This window comes from Leopardus geoffroyi, chromosome B2 (assembly GCF_018350155.1).
Source record: "Leopardus geoffroyi isolate Oge1 chromosome B2, O.geoffroyi_Oge1_pat1.0, whole genome shotgun sequence".
Lineage (NCBI taxonomy): Eukaryota > Metazoa > Chordata > Mammalia > Carnivora > Felidae > Leopardus > Leopardus geoffroyi.
Genome location: NC_059332.1, coordinates 35,659,542 through 35,672,213, shown reverse-complemented (window position 1 = coordinate 35,672,213; position 12,672 = coordinate 35,659,542). Strand labels below are relative to the sequence as shown.

General features: G+C 54.8%; 1 protein-coding gene across 3 annotated transcripts; it reads right to left on the bottom strand.

Moving 5' to 3' along the window:
* Positions 1-1,111: 1,111 nt before the first annotated feature.
* Positions 1,112-11,317, bottom strand: PI16 (peptidase inhibitor 16). Of its 3 annotated transcripts, none has more exons than XM_045498023.1 (7): positions 10,578-10,865; positions 6,231-6,452; positions 4,292-4,401; positions 3,933-4,021; positions 2,381-3,058; positions 2,030-2,169; positions 1,112-1,699 (listed from the first exon to the last, which is right to left on the bottom strand). In XM_045498023.1, exons 1-6 carry the CDS (start codon positions 10,731-10,733, stop codon positions 2,048-2,050), a joined length of 1,377 nt encoding a protein of 458 aa, XP_045353979.1. In that variant the 5' UTR covers positions 10,734-10,865; the 3' UTR covers positions 1,112-1,699; positions 2,030-2,047. The 3 variants fall into 3 exon arrangements, with proteins under 3 accessions (XP_045353979.1, XP_045353980.1, XP_045353978.1); XM_045498024.1 differs by having other exon boundaries at positions 1,112-1,584; XM_045498022.1 differs by having other exon boundaries at positions 1,112-2,169; positions 10,578-11,317.
* Between the last annotated feature and the right edge of the window lie 1,355 nt (positions 11,318-12,672).

Sequence of the window (12,672 nt, the reverse complement as noted above, 5' to 3'; positions counted from 1 at the left end):
AGGCCACCTGTGTGTGATTCCAGTTACACAAAATGTCAGAACAGACCAATCCATAGACAGTGGATTAGTGGTGGCTTAGGACCTGGGGTGTGGGGCTTCTTTTGGGGGTGATGAGAACGTTCTAAAATGTTCTGATGGTTGCACCACCCTGTGAGTAAAAACCACTGAGTGGTCACTTTAAATGGGTGAATTATTTATATGAGTTATATATAGTTATTTTAGAACACACACGACGGAGAGGGACGGGGGAGAGAGAATCCCAAGCAGGCTCCACACTCAGCATGGAGCCTGACGCGGGACTTGATCCCCCGACCCTGGAATCATGACCTGAGCCGAAATCAAGAGTCAAGACGCTCAACTGACGGAGTCACCCAGGCGCCCCTATATGAGTTATGTCTTAATTTATATCTTTAAGATATCTTACTATATTGTATCATATATACATGTACACACACACATAAATACGACTATGTAATATATATTTACGGTCACCACACAGCCTGACTTGTATGCTTCCTGTTTCAACTGCTCACACTCCAGACAGGCGCTCTCCCCCTCCCCACCAGCCCCTGCTTGATCCCAAGCTGCCCTGTCACCTGCTGCTAGCCGCACCCCCCCACCCCCCCCCACCCCCCACATTTGTGCTTTCCTGCCGGACAGCGCTCTGCACAGTCCTGCCGTTGTCCCCTGGGGGAATGTGGCTGAGACTCCAGAACCCTTTCTCGGGATTCCTCCTGGCACCGAGGGCTGGCAAAGCCTTCCGATCTTGTGTGCCCGACGGGCCTGGGCGACAGCACCCTGCAAAGAGGTTGTATGCCACTCCTTGCTTCTGGGTCTAAAACCCAACTAGCCTCCACTGGTGACTCCTGGAGCTGGGGGATCCAGCCCCTTGGCCCTTTCTCCTTCCCGCAGGCTGCCTGAAGATGTGAGTTGTGGAGGGGGACGGTTTTTAGGAAGGAAAAGAAAGACGCCCCGAAGGACTGGATGGCGTGTGTGGGGATAGGAGGTGTGGGAGAAGGAACTGTTGCCAGTGGTTGGGAGGGGAACCTCCTCAGGGCCTCTCAGAGAGCCCTCCTTTTGCCCTCCACCCCTCACAAGCACAGACACTCGGTATTCTTACACAGGCTTTTATTCAGGAGTCAGGGGCTTCTTCCCTTCCCTGGTCCCTGCCTGCCCACCGCCCCCCCCCCCATAGAACCCCATTCAGGTGGGGCTTGTCCTTCATCTGCCTCACAAACCCCCCTCCGGGGCTACACCAGCAAGTAGGGGGAGGGGGCGCTCAGGAAGAACCCCTACCTGCAGAGGCAGACAGTTCTGGCAGGGCCGGTGGGCAGGGATCTCTCTTGAACCCCCACCCAGACCCAGGATTGAGGTGGGAGGGGCAGGAGGGGTCCAGGCAGGGGGTGCAGTCATAGGTGGCAACCTGAACTCATAGCCAACCAGGCCTCGCACCCCAAAGGCATCTGTGGATGAGGCGTGCCCTGCAGCCTTTCCCTTCCAGAAGGCCTTCAGCCAAGAAGCATCTTGTTTGGGGGCGGGGGACAGGGTGGGGGAGATGGCAGGAGGACAGCTGATCTCTTCACCCTGGGAAGGCAGAAGGTCTTCCTGGAAACAGTCTCAGACTCAGATGGCTTAAAGAAGAAGCCAGGGGACTAGCAGGGGTCAAGGGGTCTCTGGGAAGCACCGATATCTTCTGTCCCTGGAAGAGCAGAAACGTGACCACAGGACAATGGGAGAATGGGCACAAGTGGCCGCAGGAACACTGCCCAGCACGGTCTGCAGCTAGCTAAAGGGAGACCCCCACAGAGGCAGAGGCACTCCTGGGGCAGAGCCAGGAGTTGGCCTCAGGCCTCCCGAGAGCACAAGGTTACTGGCTTGGCATCTGGCCAGAAGCTGGGGTCAAGGCTGGGGGTCCGGGGGGCGGCTACTGGGCCACAGAGCAGGACCTTCCCAGGAAACTGTGGCCTCTTGCTTGGAGAAAGACCATCTGGAGCGGGCACGAGGCCAGGGTCCCCCCACCAGGCCTTGCCTTTGAGTGATGACCCCTTCAGAAGATTCCAGCCAGCACCAGCAGAGGCAGGAGCAGCAGCCCCAGAAGGGGGCCCCAGATGTGACCAGGGCCCGACTTCAGCCCTGACTTGATGCTAGGCTTTTCAGGGCCCTCTGCGCCTGTGGGGAGGGAGAGGGCCTCAGCCTGGAGACAGCTCTGCCCGACCTCCCACCCTCCCTGCCAGGCATGCAAGCGGGGGCCCAGCAGCCAGGGAGGAAGCTCTGACTCAGAGGGTGCATGCCCCGCTACGGCCATAACACCTATGCTGGGGGCAGGGCGCCGACATTCTAGAGGAAGACGGGGAAGTGGGACGAACACTACAGGTCTTACCTGGCAAAGATGACTGCAGGGCCAGGGTTCGCCCACCCACGGCATTAGAGGTGGCAGAGGTATTGGGGGAGTTAGACAGGGACTTGGAGGAGGTGTGCCCCACGTGGTCCAATGTGGCCGGCAGCCCACCTGTCTTGTCCTGGACTGGAGAAACTGAGGCCAAGACCTCACTGGAAGGAGACAACTCGGCCTCGGGCTTGCCTGCTTTCTGGGAGTGGGGTTGTGGCTCCCGTGTCCCTGTCAAGAACATCTTGGGGTGCAGAGAACTCTCTGGGGTCTTGGGGGGCATTCTTGTCCTGCTGGCCTCTTTGCCTGCCAATTGGGAGATGGGATCATTGGTCGATTTGGAGAAGGTTGCTGGCCCCTCATCCAAGGCAAAGGGGCTGTGAGTTGCCAAAAAGGAAGGGACCTCAGTTGTTAAGGAAGGTGGAGCCTCTGTTGCCATGGAGGGGGAATCTTCCGTTGCTAAGGGAGACGGGGCCTTGGTTTCTACAGCCGGAAGAGCCTTGGTTGCCAGGGGGCCCGAGACCTCTGTTACCAAGGAGGACGGATTTTCCGTTGCGACGGAAGAAGGGATACCGCTTTTCCTAGAACTTGAAGCTTCCGTTGCCAGGGAAGATGGGGCCTCAGTTACCAGGTAAGGCAAATCCTGAGCCTCCTCCGGGTCTCTGATGAGTTCTGATAAGAAACAAGGCTTTGGCATTAGTGCTGTGGCAGGACCCCGTGTCCGGAGTGCCCCCGGCAATCAAGATGAGGCGACCAAATGTCTGACGATGACAAACACATCCTCTCCAGCGACCATGTCCTTCATTCATAATAAATGATACTTATTTAAAAAATATTTAAAATTTTTTTTAAGGTTTATTCATTTTTCAGAGACAGAGCGTGAGCGGGGGAGGGGCAGAGAGAGAGGGAGACACAGAATCGGAAGCAGGCTCCAGGCTCTGAGCTGTCAGCACAGAGCCCGAGGCGGGGCTCGATCTCACAAACTGAGAGATCATGACCTGAGCCGAAGTCGGACGCTTAACCGACTGCGCCACCCAGGCCCCTAAATGATACTTTTTTATAACCTTGTTGTTTTATTATAACGTTGTAACAGTGGCTTCTCCATCCTCCTCCAAATCCTCTCTCCGCGCTCACACAATCACTTTTTCAGGGGACTCTCCAGCTAGGTGCCTGGGCCCGACGCAGGCCGGGTCCCTTCAAGTCCACGCCCACCGCCAGGCTCCGCCCGCATGGGGGACCATTTCCCTCTGGTCACGCCCACCTCGCCCGGCGCTCGGGAGCCGCCGGACTCTCCTCTACCCTCCACTTGGGGGGTTGAAAACCAGTCACTTTGAATGACAGGGGGCCAAAGTGGCTGAGCAAGGAAGGCAAATTGGGCTTGGGAACCCGCATAGGGTGGGCCCGCCAAGGGCCCCCGGAGGTCGCATCCCGCCAGGCCCCTCCCCCTGCCCGTGCACCTCTTGGAAGTCCCGGGAGGCTCTAGGACCGTCCTGTAGGCATCCCTTCCCTCCCCTTCTTTCTCCTCCCCACTCCACCCCCAACTCACCACAGAGGGAGTTCTCGCAGCGGTAGCCGGAAGGACACAGGGAGCACGGAGTCCCTTCCTGGTAGGGCCTCTTTCCCTTCACGTTCCCCCTGCGGGAGGCGAGGACTCTGCTGGGCGCGGGGGGCGGTCCCTACAAACCCCTGTCCTTATCCCTCATACACACACCTAGGCCGGTAGTACCCCTGGGTCTTACTTGCTCCCAACTAACTTGCTGGGCCAATGAGAGCAGACTCCCATAGGTGCCCTCACAGCTCCCCCAAGGGCCCCAGATTGGCCCCCTCCCACTTTCTTAGACTGCCAACTCAACCCTCCCCTTGGCCCTGCTCATCCCCTACCCCCAGGACTCCCTGGACACTCACGGAGGCTCATAGTTGCAAACCAGCAAATGGATATTGGTCTCCTCAACACCCTGGAGCTTCTCACAGAAGTGGGAGCCACAGCCAATCCTCTCTGTCTTGGCCCAGACCACCTGAAGGAGGGCAAACTCAACAGTTTAGTCTGGGTGGGATTGTCCCTAGCTAGTGTCTCTACACCAGTCTTCTATGGGTGGGGAGAAGAGGATCCCTACAACCTGTGAGATCCAAGTCTGAGGACATGCAGCTTCAGGACAAAACTCTAAACAGGGATTTTGCTGGGGCGGGGGGGGGGGGGGGGGTGGGTGGTGGCTGTGGTGTGGAATTTGTCCTGAACAATCTAGTTCCCCCTGCCAACCACACACATTGTTTGGACAGGTCTCTCTGAAAACCCTTTGTATATACCCTCATAAATTCTTCTTGTGCATTTTTTTTTTTTTTTTTTGCAATTTCCTGTGCATTTAAACAGGGTACATCCAAAGGAATGAATCTCAAATGGGAAAATCTTGGATACCAGTAACAAGCAAAATCCAAGAAACAGAAGAAGCCGTTTTGGAAGCAGAGCTTCCCCCAAATCACAAGTAAGCAGGGATCTGCTCTGCTGTTTCTAAGTCTGGGCCCCCTACCTGCTAGAAGGAATCCTGTCTTAAGTATAAAATTTTTAAATTCAAAACTTTCGGGCACTGCCATGGGCTGAGACCAGCAGCCTCCCCTTGTTTCTAGGCCCACTCTGCTCAGGAGTCGCTCAAATGGAGGCCAGTTTTTGCTCTGAGATCTAGCTCTGGCTATTATCCTACACACAACCCCAGGATTGGGGTTTTTCTACTTAAGTCAGCTGAAGGTACCAGTATGGAGCATCTCCCAGGCAGAAATGACCCCAGAGTTCATGTGTACTCAGCCCTGGAGAACATGGGGCTGGAGGTGGAGCAGCCCCACTCCCGCTGGGCACTGATGGTAATCCTTGCAGGAAGATCCCGCTCTCGAGCGCGCGCGCGCGCTCATGCTGGGGGTAAGGGAAGTGTGAGAAATTGCAGGGCACAGAGGGAAGGGAACCAGGGAGGGTTGCTGGGCACTTACAACCTCTCCATCTGGGTGGATGATACTAGGATTCCCTTCCCTAAAGAGTAGCACTAAAAATACCACGCAAAAGAAGCCCTGGACAGTGGAATTCGTGGATATGGGTGGGAAGATGTTTATTTAAAAAAAAAAAAATTGTCATGGTATTGTTTGAACAATGAGCATTGGGTGGAGAAAATAAGAACTCAAGAACACTAATGTTAATTCCCCTACACACCCATACACACACCCCTACAGTACCCCCACCCAACACCTCTTATCTGCAACTTCCAACTTTCAAAGTGCAGTGAGAACCCTGACGTAAGCAAAATGTGACTGAGGAGCAGGAAATGCTCTCGGAGTCTCCCTGGAACCTTCGCTCAGTGACGATTTGCTCTCATTTACACATAGTTTTTAAAAGCAGAAGAAAAGTTAAACACACACAATAGTCTATTTGCTTTATCGGTCCCTGGCAGAGTAGAAGCAGCAACTTAGACGCTATGAGAAATGACAGAAGAGGGACAATGAGACAGAAGGCCGCGGGCACAAACAGCCCTGCCTAACTTAGGTCGGACAGGACCGCTTAGACGTCGATCAGGATTGCCTAGAATAATTACCCTCCACGAAACTGGCTCTGCGACACCTAACTTAGGTCCCCTCAGTCCGAGGAGGACGGGAGGGGGCCACATAGATTTTCAAACGACTAGTGGGTTTTGGAGTCAACTGAAAATGGTTTAGGCAGTTTAAGAAGCGGACTCCCAGGCGGTGAAGGGACAGGTGGCCTCTGCCCCGCCCCGCCCACTGCTCGTGAGGCCCCGCCCACTAGTCATGTAGCCCCGCCCAGTGCTCTTGTGGCCCGTCCCCGCCCACCCGCCCCGCGGCTTCGCACCTGCGTGTAGTGGCCGCACATCTGGCCCTGGTCGCAGGTGGCTGCGCTGAGGTTGTAGTGTTCGCGCTCGTGGTGCCACTCCTCCATGGCCAGCGGCACGTCCAAGCCCTCGTCCGTGATGGCAAACAGGTTCTCCCCGCGCCGCCCGCGCTCCTTGTTGTGGCCCCACACGCACTTCTGCGCGTAGGCCTTGGCGAAGGCGGCCAGCTCCTCGTCCCACCTCTGCGGGGCAGGTTGGAGAGGGAGGTGAGGAACGCCTTGGGCTCGGTGGAGGTGGGAGAGGGTTGCGGGAGAGAGAGGTGAGGATACCCACAATTCTGGGGATCAGAGAAGGTTGAAGGTGTCCTGGGGGCCTCTGGGGGCCGGAGACCCTCCCCTCCTTCGGGGTGACTCTTGGCCAAGATCAGGAACAGGTCTGTGCTCCTGGTGGGCTTCTGTGGGGGTGGGGTGGGGGGGATGGGAGGGTGCCACCCCAGGCCATGGAGTGAGCCAAGCTTGGGACCATTTACCAACTGTGTGATTTTAGACAGAGTGCCTGACCTTTCTGAAGTCTCGTGATGCTTTGGGAGGAATAAATGAGATGATGTTTGGGACACTGTTGTTATTAATTAAAATTAATATCCTCCTGTGTGAAAGGTGGCGTCTGTGCCCTGCCTACCTCCCAGGACTGTCTGCCTGCTCTGAAGACCACAGAACGTCCAGTGAGATGTTCAAGGGCTGCACTGTTGATCCAGCCCCTCCCAACCCCTCACCCTTCCACCATAAATATGATACTCCCCTCTCAGGTCCCACTCTCCCCTTGGGGTCGCCCAGCCTCCATGGCTTTACCAGCTCCAGGCTTCCCTCCCAAGTGCTATTCCCAGGTGCTCTCAACTCTTGTCAACTGACAACCCCTTTCCCCAAGAAAATTAAGGGTCCCTGTGTGACCCTTACGGAGAGGCCTAGTTTCAGAGCCTTGGTGTCTCAAGGAGCTGCCAGATCCCAACGTCCCGTCCTTCAGGCGGGACTTCAGGTGAGGCAGCGGGAGGGGGCATTTTAGGTTAAGGGACCTCTGAGTTCTCTGGGTCCCCAGCCAGGAGGACAGGCCCAGTGTGGGTGGGAAGACGGATTAACAGAGGATTGAGGAGGAAGGCCTGGATCCCATTAAACTTTGTCCTTGGCCTCTCCTAGAAATGGATGGCCTGGCGGCAACTCCTGTTCCACCCTCTGGGGGCCCAGCCAGCTGTGGGAGCCAGACGGCCTGTAAAGTGTCAAGAGCTTGGGCGACCCTGAGAGGAGGAGGGGATGGGACGCCTCACCCACACAAGGTTCTCAGGAGCAGCTGCCTGCGAAGGGGGGGGAGGGGGAGGGGCGGTCACACTGGACTGGGACCCCCCCACTTTGTGACTATGGGTGAATCCCTTTCCCTCCCTGGGTGTTTTTGTCCCAAATTACTGGTCCCAGAGCGTCTTCAGGCTCTGGGAGTAAGTAAGGGCGGGTAGGGAGAGGGAAAGGGCAAGGTACGGAGAACCTGGATCTGGGTGTCTGAGATGATGTGCGGGGCTCCAGACTAAACTGCGACCTCCTTCAGGGTATGTCACCCCAGTGTCTGGCACAGTGCTGGCTCATAGCAGGTGCTCGATACGCATGTGTCAACTGTTGATGACTGAGACAGACCCTGCTTAAAAGCGGTCTCCCTACTGAGCCCGGCTGTGATTCCTGTTCGGGCTGGCTGCGTGGAGTTCTGCCAGTAGAGTGGTTCCTGTGGGTCTCAGGTCTTCTCAGTCTTCCAGAGACCCCCGTGGGTATTTGAGAGTCACGGCACCCACCCACATTGGCCACATGGTCACCATCTGGAAGCAAGTCCGTTCATTCATCCACTCATTCAACACACAGTCTTGGGCACTGTACCAGCCTGGAGGTGAGAGCAAGGACCTAGAAGCCCAAGTTCACATTGTCATAAACTGGTGATGGGGCCACCGTGTGCTAAATGACACATATGCAGTGGATACTATAGAGGCACCAAAGAGGGCCATTTAGAGGAGACACTAAGCTAAGTGCTAAAACTGAGGCATTGGTCAGGTGGACGGGGAAAGACATCTGAACCGAGGCACAGCACGAGCAAAGGCCTAGAGGTGAGATACAACGTTTTGGCTGGGGAAGGAGAAGCTGTTGAGGTTACTGAGGGAAAAACTGAGCAGGAGAGGAGGCTGGAGGTGTAAGCAGGGGTCAGACACACAGAGAGAGCCTTCTCAGGAGCTGGAGGTCTATCCCGAGGCGGTCAGGAGCCAGTGGGAGCCATTGAAGGGTTTTGAGCAAGGTCAGGCCCATGTGCTGGATTGTTCATTCTGGAAGCAGAGGCCGGAGGCTGGGGGAGCAGGCCGAGACCGTTTTAGGAGTCCTTGGGAGAAGTAATGAAACACTGGATCAGGGTTGTAGGAAGGAATGAGGATGCGGAAGTAGGGTTCAAGGAAAATTGAACCCTCTGGGAGGTAAAAGCGGTGACGATTAGATGTGGACGCTCAGGGAGAGAAAGGCGTCCATGATAACTGCCACCTGTGTCATCCTGGATTCATTCCCTCTTTGGTTAATCTAACACTTATGAGCCCTTACTGTGCGCCACACGCTGTTCTAAGTGCTTTATAAATATTCACTCATTTGATCCTGGCAACCGTCTTACAAGGGACTTGCTATGTAGTCATCATCTTCAATTTACAGATGAGGAAGCTGAGACACAGAGAGGTTAAGGCACTTGGCCAAGGTCGCACAGCTAATACATGGCAGAATCAAGGTTTGAACCAGGCCATCTGTCTCCAGAGTTTCTGTATATACCGCGTGCTGACATCGAGCCTGAGCCTTGTCCCAAATTTGTCCCGGTGTCCCAGGCCATCCCCTCCTCCCATCGCTTCGCACCAGACAGCACCGTATCCCCTGAATATCCAAACTGCTTTCCAGAATGTGGCCCCACCCCAAGGTCCACCTCTGTCCGCAAAGCAGCTCCTGGCTTGGGTAGCCAACAAGACTGTAGGGCATCAGGGATCTACAGACGGAGAAACTGAGGCTCAACAATGAGTTCCAGGCCTCAATCAGGGAGCTACTGGCAGAGCAGGTACCAGCCTCCCGTGCTCCTCATCTATCGTCTCCAGTTCCTGGTTGCCAGGCCGACAGGGGTTGAATGGTCCTGCTGTGTGCATTTCTAGAGGCCTTCCTTGACCTCTGTCATACATCATCCCATCTGACCCTCAGGGTAGGAATTGCCAGTCCCAAGTGATAGATCAGGAAATGGAAGCCTTTGAAGGTAGAGGGACCGGTCCAGAATCACTTCGCCAGATTGAACGGAGCAATTCGAACTCCAGTCTCGGACCCTCAGGCTCACTGCTCTCTTCCCCAGGTGTGACCTTGCTCTGGGGCACTAACTGTGGCGTCCCTGGACACTGCCCAGGAATCCTCCAGGTTGGCCCAGAGGATGGCCAGTTCAGCCCTCAGAGAGGGCAGGAAGGGGGTGAATTTCTGATTTTATCTTTTTTCATCTTGAGCATAAACACCCTGCCTCCTGACCCTACCATCAAGTAACTCTCCCTTTCGACAGAGGTTACTACCACTCAAAATCTGGCTTCCATCATCTATAGGAACGTCCCTGTATGCTGACAATATTTGCATGTGTCCCCACCAATATACAATAGTATTTTTTTACATGTTTAAAACCTTCTGTAAGTATGTCCTACTGTATGTATATATATATTTTAGATTTCATCCCCCCCCCCCCAGTGTTATATCTGTGAGATTCACTCCATGTTGATATATATGTAGCTCTAATTAGGATCCCATTTTACAGATGAAAAACTGAGGGTCCCTACCAGTTTAAGGGACTCCCCCAAATCGCGGGTCTTGTTGCGTGACCGAGACAGGATTTGAACTGTGTGATCCGGACCGCTTCTGGCTCCTGTTCTCACCCACCTCCATAGACCATCCCTCCTTCCTAGGTGCTGGGGCCCTTCCTGCTGCCCTTGTTCCTCCTCTCATTGTATTAGGAACTTCCTGTGTCCCCTCAATCAGGGGCACCTGCATTTTAGGAAGTGCTGGGAAGGAGTCACTGGAGTGAGAAGCTGGGGCTCCCAGGTCTGGCTCTACCGGCTGTGGGGCCTGCAAGCCAGCTGAGCCTCAGTTTCCTGATCTGTATAATGGGGCTGCCTCTGGGGACCTGTGAATTGCATAGTATCAGGAATTCTGTCACTGACCAGAGAGATGAGTCTCTGAGGGAGCTTCAACCCGGGGGGGGGGGAGGGGTTGGGGGGGGTCCTGGCTCAGCGCCCCTTCGGTCTGGGCAGGCAAGCGCGCCCCCCCCCCCCCCCCCCCAGCCACACTCACCATTAGCAGCATGTCAGCGGCGGGTGGGAACGCCTGGGCCCGGTAGAGGTTGTGCAGCTCCACCATCACACGTTTCTCATCATCACTGAGGGCGCCGGCGGGGCCCATGGTGGCCGCCAGCAGCAGCAGCAGCAGCAGACTGTCGGAGCTGTGCATGGTGGCCGGTCCTCTCCGCCTCTCCTGGCCAGGGGTCTGGCGGCCGGATTTAAAGTCCTCCCCACGCAAGCACCACCCTGGCTGGAGCGGCGGGAGGGGCTGTCTGCAGGGCCGGCCCCGGCTCACACAGTGTCTCTGGGAGGGCTGGGTGCTTGGGTCCTGACCAGAGTTGAGTCCACTCCCGGCATTTATCTCCCCTCGGAGTCCTTGGCAACAGCCTCCTTTCTCCCGTAACGGGGGCTCAGGCCAAGAGCTCTGTGCGGTCCACAGTCCCTCCTGAGTTGTGGAAAGGTCCCCCCGGGGGGGCAAAATAGAGCAATCCAAGTCACACCCACTGGGCGCCCCAGGACAAGCAAGAGGAAGAAAACCACACGGACCCCGTCCCTGAGGATTGGGGAAGATGAGGAAACTCTATTTAACTTACGGGAGAACGGAGGAAGCCAAGATGTGTTCGGTAAAAGGAACGGGCCAACCAAGCCTAAATCTTGACTCTGCTCCTCTGCTAGCTGAACTGTTGGCAGTTTTGTCAATTAAATCAGTGGCCGTAATAGTACCTACCTCATCAGGCTGGAAGGAGGATTAAATGAGATCAAATGTATGTGAAGCATCCAGTAGAGTATCTGGCACACAGTAGCCCTCAGTAACCGTAGCCAACGATTACTCATATGGCACGGCCTTGGCCAGCCCCCAGCCCCATGGCAGGGTGGGGGTGGGGTGGGGGAGAAGAGAGAGAGAAGAGACTGAGGTGTTCCCACTCTAGCTGTATCCTGGAATTGCGCTTTTCACTAGGGAGCAATGTTGGCTCCTATGTGTCTGTTGAATGCATGTGCTTGAGGTGCTCATTTGGAAGTGGGATGTTGGGACCTTTCCTGCTCTGAATATCGAGAAAATAGAATGTGTCTGTTTTTGAAATCAAGAGAGAGCAGAAAAGCAGAGGCATGACTGAGCTGATGCAGCAGGAGTTGGGGGGGGGGGGGGCAGGGAATTGGAGGGGAAATGGGCCCGGTGGCCAAGCACTTTGATGGTAATGACCATGCAGGGGCAGGGACCAAGGTCTTGGCCTTCCTGAGGCAGGAATCTGGAACCAGTACTCTTGAGTTCAGCTGGGATTCTTTTTTTTTTTTTTTTTTTTAATGTTTTTAATGTTTATTTATTTTTGAGAGACAGAGTGCGAGTGGGGGAGGGACAGAGAGAGAGGGAGACACAAAACTCAAAGTGGGCTCCAGGCTCCACGCTGTCAGCACAGAGCCGGGTGCGGGGCTGGAACTCACAAGCCGTGAGATCATGACCTGAGCCGAAATTCGACGCTTAACTGACTGGGCCACCCAGGTGCCCCTCAGCTGGGATTCTTAAAGGCTGCCCTCTCAGGAATGGGGACCTAGAAAAAGTCTACTCTCTGGCGTTGGAAGATGTCAAGAAAACCTGTTACTGCTCAGGTCTCTGGGTAAAAACAAAAGCAAACACAAACACAACTTGGATCACACACACAGACACACATACCTGTTAGAACTAATTTAGGAACTCAGCAAAGCTGTAAGATACAAAAACAACACACAAAACAAGTGGTATTTCTATACACTAACAATGAATAACCCAAAAGGAAATTAAGAAAACAATTCCATTCATAATAACAATAAATAGAATGAAATAACTTAGGAGTAAACCTAACCAAGGAGGCAACAGACTTGTACATTTAAAACCACAAAACGCTGGGGTGCCCGGGTGGCTCAGTTGGTTAGGTGTCTGACTCTTGATATCGGCTCAGGTCATGATCCCAGGGTTGTGGGCTCGAGCCCTGCATCGGGCTCTGCACTGAGCATGGAGCCTGCTTAAGATTCTCTCTCTCTTTCCCTCTGCTCCTCTCCCCCGCTCATGTGCATGCTCTCTCTTCCCCTTCTCACTAAAACAAAACAAAACTAACAAACAAAAACTACAAAAC

Bases quoted from the DNA above. Each gene is read 5' to 3' on its own strand.
- PI16 (XM_045498022.1), bottom strand. From the start codon at position 10,733: ATGCACAGCTCCGACAGTCTGCTGCTGCTGCTGCTGCTGGCGGCCACC. The intron at 4,402-6,230 runs GTGCGAAGCCGC...GCCCTCCTTCAG, and splicing joins TGTGCGGCCACTACACGCAG to GTGGTCTGGGCCAAGACAGA. The intron at 4,022-4,291 runs GTGAGTGTCCAG...CGCCTCCCGCAG, and splicing joins GTTTGCAACTATGAGCCTCC to GGGGAACGTGAAGGGAAAGA.